General features: G+C 45.2%; 1 protein-coding gene across 1 annotated transcript in view; it reads left to right on the plus strand.

The window, feature by feature from the left end:
- The window catches only part of LOC111849400 (plexin-A2-like), a 111,685-nt gene that overhangs the window by 47,663 nt on the left and 51,101 nt on the right, over positions 1–12,921 (plus strand). Inside the window, exons 4-5 of the mRNA XM_072715118.1 lie at positions 52–186; positions 10,936–11,036. Of these exons, the coding sequence (XP_072571219.1) occupies positions 52–186; positions 10,936–11,036 (236 nt within the window). The remainder of the gene's footprint in view (positions 1–51; positions 187–10,935; positions 11,037–12,921) is intronic.

Genomic DNA, 12,921 nt, shown 5'->3' on the forward strand with positions numbered 1-12,921 from the left:
GAAGACATCTTTGCTCTGCATGCTAACGGATGAGTCTTTTTCTTTTCTCAGATCAGAGTAGATGGGCCACCCCACGGAGGAGTCCAGTACGAGACCATGACCATCATCAAGGGGGCTGAGCCAGTCCTGAGCGACATGGCCTTCTCTCTCGACCACAAGTTCCTCTACGTCATGTCCGGGACACAGGTGAGCGTTTACCGACACATGCATACACAAACATCGAACATGAGTATTAAGGGTAGCTGGGTTTCTGGCACATTGCAAAATAGAGGGAGGGACAAGTAGAGCCAGAGAGACAGAGGGCAGCAGAGCTGAGGGTAAGAGGGAGGCCTGGTCAATGTTTTTTGGTCATCATCTCATGTCCAGTTGGGTCACCACCTCAACATGGTGCCGCAGCTGAAACTGAACTCAAAGATAAATAGCAATTAAATGATGGATGTGACAAACTTAATTTTTAAAAGACAGAGATCTTAGCTTGTGTTTCCATGTAAAACAACTTAATGGAAACTGATCCGGGCAGGTTAACTTCCCCTGAGAAACAGGCTGTCGCTTGTTACATGTAGGGTAACTAGAACCTCTGTTACCTTCCGTCTAAGACGTTCAGCAGAACGTATTCAATCAGCTCATCATCGCACACACTTTCCAGGAAACTCGTGTCTTATTATTAGAAATATGTATTTTTTTAAAAGGGGTGGAGGGACATTTGTGAAGTCTCCGTTCAGTTACACGAAGCGAGGCATGATGGGGAGCAGGGATGGCACATTTAGCCATGATGAGACAGAATGTGGGCGGAATGAAAACCTCGTCTGAGTAAACAGAGCAATTTGGCCCTGCCTCACATGCTGTATTGCAGTAAGCAAAAGGGACTGGCAGGGTTAACAGGTTCAGGAAAGGCGGCAAGAATCTGGGTAAATGTGTTGTTTTAAAGTTAACTATGACCGACACTCCGCAGTTAACTTATTTTCTTGTCACTGGTGATGAAATGAAGCAGAATAGGGGGTGTCACACCTTAAGGAGAGAATGGCATGTTACAGCGACGAGGGTGGGGCATTGGCAGAGCATGGACAGGGTGTGGGTGGGGCATGTGTGGGGCATGGGTAGGGTGTGGGTGGGGCATAGCAGGGCATGTGTGAGGAATGGATAGGGTGTGGGTGGGGCATAGCAGGGCATGTGTGGGGAATGGGTAGGGTGTGGGTGGGGCATAGCTGGGCATGGAGGGGAAACTCAGTTCCATAAAAATCTGTGACTGCAATCACAAAAACTGAAAATGCCAAAAGTCTTGTATTTTGTTTGATTACTTATGGTTAAAGTTAGGGCTGGGTAGGGGTTAAGGGTGTCATAACTGGGATTACGGTTTTTCCCATAGAAATGAATGGATGATCCCCACAAAGATATGAATACAAACAGGTGTGTGTGTGTGGAGTGAGTGTGTACAGGATTTGCTACGTTATTGGGATTTCCTGAGGAAATTTAGACTTATAACATCATCCTCACAAAAAAAAATCTTATAAATACTTAATCAGCTATTTTTTTGTATGTTTAAATTTGTAAGCCTTTAACTTTATTGTTTTATAAAGTATGGTTAGAGTCGGGGACGTTCAGATGAACGCCCGAGTACATCTTTGTTGAGACTCTTACAACAGTTTTTGTTACAAAAAGTATAAAGCGATTCAAACTAGTTCAATAGTTCAGTATCTGCTTTTTAAAAGCAGGTTCCTGTCTTTCTTACATCTCTGTTTTGAGTCCTGTGTAGCTGTCCCCACCAACATCACACAATCTGTGTGTATCACAGACGCCCTGGAGAAACGCCCGAAGGCGCCTTTGCCTGCGGTTCATCGAGACATGGGGTGCAGAGAGGGGTCTCTGTCTTATTCAGAGTGACATGCTTTCTCTAGTGAGAGCAAACAGCAAAAAAAAAAACACACATACACACATATCATCAGTCTCCCGGTCTTCAGATCTGCCACTGCCTCGTGGCCGCATAGCTGCACTCACATTTGTGCCAGGAATCGCATAAAATCCGCCAAACTATTCGTCCATGTCCGTTATTCTACACTGAAAACAAAGCGCTTCGATGGATAAAACATGCTCAACACCACATATTATATTTTTACACGCCAGCGGCAGGGGAGGCTGTGAGATTGCGTGAGTCTTTGTGGTCTCTGTGGGCTTCCGCATCTGCTTAGTCTGTCTTCCAAGTCTTGACTGCTCTACCTGCTTGTGCTTTTCCCAATCAATCTGTCATTCGCTATGAACAAAAACGTGGCTGAAGGGTCAATGGGGGCGAGTGCCTTTTTAAAATGTGTTCTTGATAATGTACTAGGCTACGTAGTACTCACTGTGGGAAATGTACCATTTAACCTACTGTATAATTCAGCCCGCTGTGTATCATTAAAGATCATTCTGTGGATTCTTGGCTCTGAGACTAAGCAGCTCACCCTGTGGGTGAAGGCCACTGAGGATGTGATGGGCAGCCAGGTCCCCATCTACAGCACAAGGTCTGTGGTTGGGGTGAACCTTTGACCTTTAACCTTTATCTCAGCAGGAAAGGAGCAGCTCAGTGTTAAAAATGGTTTTCATGCTCCTGTTAGAAAAAGTACCTGTATCTTACTCACTTTCTTCAACTTGAATATTCCTGGCCTGAATTCTGATTGGTTAACATTGCAGGCATGCCAGGTGGATTTAAAAAATGTCCAATCAGAATTTGCTATATGATATATGATTGTTTCTGATTGGCCAGATGCCGCTTACATGTAACTCATACGGATATAGACCCCAGTGAAAAGAAATGTCTCGGTTTTTTGAAACAACGTGACATGTTGAATATATATTTTTTAACAGCACCCGAGAACGTTTGCAAATTGCGGGGAAAGCTGTCAAAGGTTTAGTGCCAGTCGCTCAAACAGACGAGCGATGTCATTCTCGCAGCAGCGGGTCTCCCGGGAAACCGTGGCCCCTAACGAAGCACATTTGCAGTTTTTTCTTTTTTGACGCCTCTCACCAGAAACAGATGTAGAATCGGTGGCCCGTAAAGGGAGCGGGGGCAGCTCTGACGTGCAGAAGCAAAGCCCTGCTCATTTTAAGGTGCCCCCCTTGCACGCCCAAGCCATACAAGAAAAGACTTTTTCACCAACTTTCACAGTGGAAACACCGGCTGACACCGCATTCGCACACTCATGGAAAGAAGTTGCCATTCTTCGCTTTAATTGGTTTTGCTATGTGGAGATTTTCTTTTTCTTCGTCCAGACAGAATAGCACGCTGAATTTTAACAGGTGCTCCAGATGTTCGGCGGATGACATCCGATTGGACGCCCTTCGCCTACTCCGTCTTGGCCTTTCTGCCTCCCCCAGACTTTGCCGACTCTTGGCCGCTTCAGAAGCGCCCGGAGATTCGCTTCCACGGTCGCCTATAGGAGGCGGCCAGGCTCGTCCGAGCTCCACTGCCCGCCACTGACGTGCTGCCAATGGGCAGCGAATCCAGACCACAGAGGCAGCAGCACATTGGCGTCACCCACAGGAAGCCACTCAGCATCTGACTCCATCTGGTCACTGTAACTCAGCGCTTCTCAATCCAGTCCTCAGCCCCCCCCCCCCCCAAAAAAAAAAAGGTGATGAAGAGCTTTATTATTAGCTGAATAATACAGGCAATCTCCGGACCTGGTCGTCAGCCAGCGCTGCGGTTTGAGCAGTGTCCCATCTCACTGGCTGATCGCCACCGCCCCCTGCTGGGGGGGGGGGACTGTTTCAGGTCACTGTAATACCCAAAAGACCTAAAAGAGGAGATGCGGCCATGTTCACATACGAGTAAAGCTGAGTTTTGCCAAGTAATGGATTAAAAGGCCATCGATCCTGTCCAGTCCAGAACAGACATTTGGGAAATGCAGGGATGAATGGATGTGTGCATAGATGGAGTAATATGTACTCATCTGTATGATGGAGTAATATGTACTCACCTGCATGATGGAGTAATATGTACTCACCTGCATGATGGAGTAATATGTACTCAGCTGCAGGATGGAGTAATATGTACTCACCTGCATGATGGAATAATATGTACTCACCTGCATGATGGAGTAATATGTACTCACCTGCAGGATGGAGTAATATGTACTCACCTGCATGATGGAGTAATATGTACTCACCTGCATGATGGAGTAATATGTACTCAGCTGCAGGATGGAGTAATATGTACTCACCTGCATGATGGAGTAATATGTACTCACCTGCATGATGGAGTAATATGTACTCACCTGTATGATGGAGTAATATGTACTCACCTGAATGATGGAGTAATATGTACTCACCTGCATGATGGAGTAATATGTACTCAGCTGCAGGATGGAGTAATATGTACTCACCTGCAGGATGGAGTAATATGTACTCACCTGCATGATGGAGTAATATGTACTCACCTGCAGGATGGAGTAATATGTTCTCACCTGCATGATGGAGTAATATGTACTCACCTGTATGATGGAGTAATATGTACTCACCTGCATGATGGAATAATATGTACTCACCTGCATGATGGAGTAATATGTACTCACCTGCATGATGGAGTAATATGTACTCACCTGCATGATGGAGTAATATGTACTCACCTGCATGATGGAGTAATATGTACTCACCTGCAGGGTCTCTTCTGAGTCTACAGGCACATCCACTCTTAAAAGGAAACAGCCTGCTCAGTCGTGAGAAAAGACAAGATGCTAATTGTTAACATCTTCGGTGATCTGACACTGTGCCCTCGTTAGCAGTGGAAGGGTATTAGCCAAAGGCTAGTTGTGCTTTTTACGTTGATTTGTTTGTCAGCTGATGGATTATTTGGAATTCTGTGATCAGGCCCGACGCCGCGGAGCTCGTTTTCCCGGTATTGGCCTCATGCATCAATAGAACTAGTCTAGTATCTCCATGTCAAGTTAATTAGCTAACGCGAGGCTGTTTTCCCAAATCACTTTTATTTGATTGTTTTGCTCACTCATTTGGTATATCCATCCATCCATTAATTTATCCATTCTCTATAACTAGATATCCAGTCCAGAACTGCAGGGGGCTTAGAACTTAATCTCGGAAGCATACAGCACATGGCAGGGGGCATCCTGGACTGGTTGCCTCTTGATTGGGTTTTAAATCAGACTTATTTTTAAAGTTTAATGAGCCAATACTTTAAGTAACCATAATGAGCTCATCCTGTCTCTATTCAGTCTATGAAAGATATAAAAACAACAGATCAGTTTTGCTGTGTCTGTCCACTGGTCCTTTGTACTGCTGTTGTATTTCATACACATCTGTGAACATCTGTTTTTTGCTTTCTTCACATGCACTTCACCAGTCTCTTATGCACCTTTTTTTTGCACAGACTAATTAGCTTGCCTATTGATGTACACACTCACTTTGGGGGCCCACTAAAACTGAAATTAGTCTCTCAGAGATCAAGCAGCTGGTTCTCACAGACAGCCCTAGCTTTCTGTCATCTCATAAGTGAGATGGAAAGAATCAGCACAGCTCCTTCTTAAAACAACAGTTTTAAGAACTACAGCGAATGGGATTTTTTTTGCACCCCTTTTCTGTGGCCATAGGGTGTTAATATTCAACAAATTCACTGCGGTCTGATCATTGTAAAGAGGCAGCATTAGTTCCCTCAGTGTTTACAGAGGCAGAAGTAATAACCAAGGTGTTTACAGAGGCAGAAGTAATAACCATAGTGTTTACAGAGGCAGAAGTAATAACCACAGTGTTTACAGAGGCAGAAGTAATAACCATAGTGTTTACAGAGGCAGAAGTAATAACCACAGTGTTTACAGAGGCAGAAGTAATAATCACGGTATTTACAGAGGCAGAAGTAATAATCACGATGTGTGCAGAGGCAGACGTAATAATCATGGTATTTACAGAGGCAGAAGTAATAATCACAGTATTTACAGAGGCAGAAGAAATAACCATGGTGTTTACAGTGGCAGAAGTAATAACCAAGGTGTGTACAGAGGCAGAAGAATTAATCACAGTGTTTACAGAGGCAGAAGTAATAAGCACAGTATTTACAGAAGCAGAAGTAATAATCACAGTGTTTACAAAGGCAGAAATAATAATTACATTGTTTCTAGAAGCAATAATAATACCCACAGTCTTTACAGAGACAGATGTAGTAATCACAGTGTTTACTGAAGCAATAGTAATACCCACAGTGTTTACAGAGGCAGAAGTAATAATCACAGTATTTACAGAAGCAGAAGTAATAATCACAGTGTTTACAAAGGCAGAAATAATAATTACATTGTTTCTAGAAGCAATAATAATACCCACAGTCTTTACAGAGACAGATGTAGTAATCACAGTGTTTACTGAAGCAATAGTAATACCCACAGTGTTTACAGAGGCAGAAGTAATAATCACAGTATTTACAGAAGCAGAAGTAATAATCACAGTGTTTACAAAGGCAGAAATAATAATTACATTGTTTCTAGAAGCAATAATAATACCCACAGTCTTTACAGAGACAGATGTAGTAATCACAGTGTTTACTGAAGCAATAGTAATACCCACAGTGTTTACAGAGACAGAAGTAATAATCACACTGTTTACAGTAGCAGAAGTAATGCTCACAGTGTTTCCAAAAGCAATAGTAATAACCATGGCATTTACAGAGGTAGAATTTTAACAGCATTTACAGAACTACAGTAATTGCAATCTGTGAATACGTCCACTCCCTTTGGGGAAAAGCCAGTCTGGTGCTTCTTATGCAAAAATGGCTATTGTGACCCTAAGCTGGTGGTTCCCAGCTCTGGTTTGCCCATGGACTTGCCCCTCCTTGTCCATCATATGTGACACTGGCAGTGAGGTATCTGAGTGCGTATCTCCCGTCTCCATTCTGCTGCCTGCTCCAATCATATTCACCGGAGATTCCCCCCAGCCCTGGTTCAGTGATCAGTGCCAGTCTCTCCTGAGGGATCTCTGGAAGCAGCTCTCTGCTTATTTGATGTTGGGTCAGGGGGGACAGAGAGCTAAAGGTATGTGGACACTTGGTCGGCCAGGGGTGAGTCAAGGTGTGACTGTAGGTGAGAGGCCGCGTGTCGCTGGAGTGTCACGTGTGTACAGTCCCCTGCAGTTTGCTCTGCCGTTTGAGGACCACACTCCTCTGCTCCTCATTCCATATTGTTTGACACTCACCCACTCCACTGTCCCCTACTGCTCTCTCCATGCCTGTGTGCCTGATGTCCCCTTCCAAGATTCCGGTAGCTCCCTGACAGGAAGCAAAAATGTGGGCTGCCTGCGAGCGAGCGGGGAGAGAGCAAAAACGTGGACCGTCTCACAGGGAGCTGGGAGGGAGCAAAAATGGGGAATGTCTAGGGGTCCCCGAAGACTGAGTTGAGAAACACTGCTCTAGGCCAGTGGTCACCAACTGGTCGATTGTGATCACATGGTAGCTTCCAAGACTCTTTATAAAAATTGCTCGCAAAGTAAACGGCTTAGAGACCACTGCTCTAAACCAGTGTTTCCCAATCCAGTCCTCAGGGACCCACAGATAGTCCACGTTTTTACTTCCATCTCCCGGTAAAAATGTGGACAGTCTGGTAGGGAGCAAAAATGTGGACTGGCTGTGGGTCCCAGAGGACCGGATTGGGAAACACTGCTCTAAGCAGCTGACTGACGTGAAAGAACTCCTCTCTTTTCATTCCCAGCTGCTGAGGATGTGGGAACACAAGAACATGAGTGAACGACTGCGATACTTATAGTTGAAAAGGGCTGAGAAATGTATCCAGGTTTAATCAAAACAATGCTCAAGCGGACACACAAAATTAAAAAAAACAGACTAATGTGGTGAATTTTTGCTTTGAGACACTTTTTAATCTCGTGTGTGTTTCTGTTCGCGCCATACTTCTTTGAAGATTGATTATTTCGCCGTGGTAACTTTAGTAACTTTTAGTCGCGCTGGGGCAGCATGTGACAGCAGCTCTGTAGCAGAGCGGGATTCATGTAGAGCCCTTGATCCATTTAAAAAGTGGAGGGGAAAAAAAAATCTTGAAAAGCACCACATGGAAAGAAAGAAAATCGCTGGAAAGACCTCTGGGAGACTGGGAGAAAGTGATCTCTTCCTGCCCGTCTGTCCATCCGCCCATTTCTTGAGCACCACCCATTCAGCTGGGGCTACGTCTGAATCACTGAAACTTGAGCAACTTTCCCTGCCGCGCAGACAGTCTCCAGGCAAAGCAGTGCAGCCGAGGGACGGTGTGTGCAGCTGCCGCAGCCACTCGCTCCTTTCATCCCGCGAAGAGGAGAGAGAGCGCTACGCAGATTAGTCTCACTGCTCATGGGGTTTTTTCCCCTATTTTTCCCAGATATGTTACGTTCTTTGGTAGTATTCTGTTTCACAGGACTGTTATATTACCCACGGTCCAGTTCTGTCAGGCCCCTGAGCATAACTGACCATGATGTTTCTTCCGACTCTTTCTTTAGCTCTTCTGAGGCCAAAGGTGTACGTGTGGGGTGGAGGCCATATTGCCCACCCCCCATAAAAAACCACTGGTCCTGTGTGACACCAGCAACTACATGGAGGCCACGCCCACATTCCTAACAGACTCCTGGAATATGGAGGTAGACTGCGTGTGGAATATGGAGGTAGACTGCGTGTGGAATATGGAGGTAGACTGCGTGTGGAATATGGAGGTAGACTGCGTCTGGAATATGGAGGTAGACTGCGTCTGGAATATGGAGGTAGACTGCGTGTGGAATATGGAGGTAGACTGCGTGTGCCTCGTGCTAACCCACCATCCCCCACAAAAAGAAAATCAATTTGCAAATGGCTTAATGCATTTACATGCAACTGACATCCTCTGCACCTCCCCTTCCTCGGAGAGGACGCTAATCCGGTTTGCAGTCATGATCCTAAAGAAGCTTAATTCGCAATGGAAAAGAATCATTCCTACGTCCTCCATCCCTCCCATGCTACTTCTTATATCAGAAAAACTATAGCTCTAAACTCAACGGGATGAAGAATGAAGAGGCATCGGTCACCTTGAGTGGATAAACAGAGACGCTTTCGAAAAAACCGAGAGCCACGGGGACGAGAATGACCCGTGATCATGGTTAACCACGCAGATGGCACAGTGTCCGTGTTAAAAAGGCCCTTCCCGGAATCCTTCAGCCTTTTCTGGGCAGGGTTGGCAGAATTCCTTATGTCTTCCTCAGGGTTCCTTGAGGGGTCACGAACTCGGGTCAAGCATGCAGTGATGCTGTGCTTGACTGGATCCCCGTAGGTGAGGCTGGGTGGCCGTGGGTCAGGGTTGCCCAACGCCATGTTCTGCTTGGGTGCTGATGCGTGCATGAGCACTGCTGGCTACCGAGTGCTGCTGAGGGTTTTGTTACAGGTGTTTTAATGCCTGGGGGGGGCACAGCGGGTGCAGGCCATCGTGATGGGGCCTCTTTCTCCTCTCGCTGCAGCTTAATATTTAGAGTCTCCTGGTCATTGTATTTATTTTTTAAAAGGACCCCCCCCCCCCCACCTTCTGTACATCTGAGTATCAAGCCAGCAGAAAAAGTGCTTTCATTCACACCCCTCTGCCGTCGTCACACTGCACCAGAGTCTGATGAATGCCACTAATCTGAGCACAACTGTTCCCCCCCCCCCTCCCCCAAGTACGCCAAAACGCCACAGCTGGTCTCTTCCCACAGTTCCCTGCTGTTCTGCACCTACTGAGTGAATAGGCAGGCGAGCATGTCGGTTTGGACACTTCCAGTTGCCTGCTGATGTCTGTCATCAGCAGAAGAGTTCTCATAGATCAGAAATACTCCAGCCTAGGTGGTCCACATACCCTAGACAGAGGCATTTACACATCTATAGGCTTAGCCATGCCTGTCTCAATAAGCACCAATTAAAGGGCAAATGCAGTTGTCTTGAAAGGTGATGTGCAGGTTATTGGGGGTAAAAATACAGAAATGCAGTAACATAAGGAAAATGGAGAAATGTTTCAGGACTTGAAACATCAGTGATTAAAGGAGAATGAAAATATGTTTGAGTCCAAAGATAATAGACTGTCCAACACTCCTTCCCCCACCCTGGGAATACAATGACATGGTATGAGTCAGAACGGTTTAAGTGTGATTAGTACTGAAGGTTAAAAGTGGAATGGGCCACAGCTTAGCCTTTTCCGTGCTGTAGCTACCGTCTGTCTGAGGCTCTGTTTCAGTGTTTCCCAATCCAGTCTTCAGGGACCTGCAGACGGTCCACACTTTTGCTCCTACCCAGCTTCCAGTCAAACAGTCCACATTTTAGCTCCTTAATGGAAGCTGGACGTGGACCGTCTGCGGATCCCCGAGGACTGAGTTGGGAAACTCTGGACTACTTTCCCCTCTCCTTGTCAAAAGCCTTCCGCTTCAGACTTTAGTCTGACTTTAGTTTTTTCATAATTTTTATATGCTCTTCAATGTTTAGCATTTAACCCTTAGTGTTTACAAATAGCAAAATCATAATTGTGTTTTAAAATGTTGCTTCTGAAAACAATACATGCATTGATCATAGTTCATTAAATCCTCTGCATCACATTAAACTGAACTGCAAAGCATGGATTAGGTAATAGATCCAATGTGTGTGTGTGTGTGTAACACTGACTCAGCTCTGGGTGTGTGCCGGTGCAACGAAAACCCATCTCTAAAGATAGAATAGTACACCATGAGCTGGACGGTGATGGAACAAGCCAGACCTGGTGATTAATGACGAGCAGCTGGCTTCGATTGGCTGATTGGCTTGTGAGTTAAAGCCGACCAGTTGGGCTGATCATAGGTAGAATTAAAAAGTGCAGGGATTTTTTTTACAGCTCAATCAGTATTTTGGGGCAAAAATATGATTGGCTCCTATTCTTTCTAATGAATGACCTCATGCTTTTTCATGACATCATGTTTGTGTGCAGATGCCGAGCTGATGATGTCGCTACATTGCAGGTGTCACAGGTGCCCATCGAGTGGTGTGCGCAGTACGGGACGTGTGGTGAGTGCCTCAGCTCAGGGGACCCCCACTGCGGCTGGTGCGTCCTGCACAACATGTGAGTCTCCCATCTCGCCGTGGGTTACCGTGGTTACACCCCATCAATCACCCTTTCTTCAGTCACTGTGTGCACTGATAGAGCTGAAAGTTCTGTTCTATAAGATTTAGATTATCCAGGCTGAAGTGGATGGTTTAATGATCCAAAAGACAGATATTTGCTCAAATAGTTTTGAGCTGTTTCAGAAGTCCTAAAAACCCCCATTTGTAAGACAGAAGGGTCGACAAAAAAAAAAAAAAACACAACCTTGGGGATTTGTTCTGTTGAACATCACACATTAGTCCTATTAAGGCCCTTAAGTAAATTTAAGGATCCTGGCAGTCTCAGGCCCCCTGGTGGTGGGCCTTGGCTACTGCAGCTGAACATGAGGGACCACTAATCCCACATGCTCGGTCTTCTGATACGGGTGTCGATTCAGGGTTTTAGAAGCATTAGCAAGGAATGGGGGGAAATGCCTTAGAAATGAGAGCATGTCTCGTCCAGCATCTGTCCTCGCTGATTTAATGGGAATTAATGGCAAGAACAGGATGGGGAGTGTGGGGGGGTAGCCAATACTCACAGAAGCCGGGAGAGTCTATGTAATACAGTCTGGTCTAACAGTGGATCTCCAACCTGATCCCAGCAACCTGAAATGTGTGCAGATCTTGTGTCTCCACAAAAGGCATAACTGGGCCTATTAGAATAACGCTTAACTTGGTGGTGAATTTTTCTTTGTTCTTATTGGTTCCTGGTGGTTCCACCCACCATGCATTACTGCACTTTATGAATCTATATTTTGTTTTTTTTTCCTCCCCATCTCCTGCCCCATACCAAAAGTCCAGAGCCCTTCCACGCCTGTACAGCGGCATCCTTCATAGTCTTCTGCCCGAGGGATGTTTTATACCATCCAGGCAACTGGCTTGCATGCTGATATTACAAGCCAATATCCAATAAAAGGCAGCAGCTGCTTGGATATTGAGTTGGTTGACAGTCTTGCTCTAAAATGAACTATCAAATAAATTGTAGACGAGAACAGATTAAAACTACCTCCTTGCCTTACCAGTCCTGTAGTGGTCCTGTAGCGGCCCTGTAGCAATCACAGGCAGATATTGACAAAATTATATCTCTATTCCCTTTGACAAAGTAGGTGCAATGATCTCCTCCCTGCAGAAGGTGAGACGTGAGCACCAGACAATTGCCAGGAATGGGGGATAACGAAGGTTGCTACCAAAGCCTAATACAAACGGTAACCAAACATTACTGACCCACTTGTGGACCAAGCCACAGCAATAATTAAACATTCATTAGAGGCGAATCATGTGTTTGCATCTCATCAGTCGCTTGGCTGTGAGGGGACCAGCAGGTTCTCAAGAAGTCTGGACCATAGACCATCCCACCAGCAAACACGGTGCTGTTCTTTTGCCAGCTGGACCATTTTACAGCTCATGTGTTGTCATGGGAATCAGCTGAAGCACAATCAGCCGATTCTCTTTCTGCAGTCATAGTTTCAGAAGCTTGTTAAAATGGGGCCGAACCTGATGGGTGATGGCAGTTTGGATTAAGTAACAGCAACTACAGTGCAAGAGGGAGGCGCCAGTTATCTCTGTAACCTGTGGTAATTTCTCAGAATTTTAAACCACGATTCTATCTATAGTGCATTATAGATGAGAGCTTCGTAAAGCATTTATAATGCAAAAGACATATGGCTATAATATGTTATGCCTTTTTATAAATATTTATAGCCATGTTTATAATGCTTTATGAATGCATTATAATCCATTATGAATGTGTTTATAAATTACTAAAAACATGGTGGTCTGACTTTAAAGTGTTACCCATAATTCCAATGGTTAGACCAGTTTACATAGACTGGATAAATCAAGTTACCTGGCTCTCTGATAAAATG

Source organism: Paramormyrops kingsleyae, chromosome 8, assembly GCF_048594095.1.
Source record: "Paramormyrops kingsleyae isolate MSU_618 chromosome 8, PKINGS_0.4, whole genome shotgun sequence".
NCBI classification, from domain to species: domain Eukaryota; kingdom Metazoa; phylum Chordata; class Actinopteri; order Osteoglossiformes; family Mormyridae; genus Paramormyrops; species Paramormyrops kingsleyae.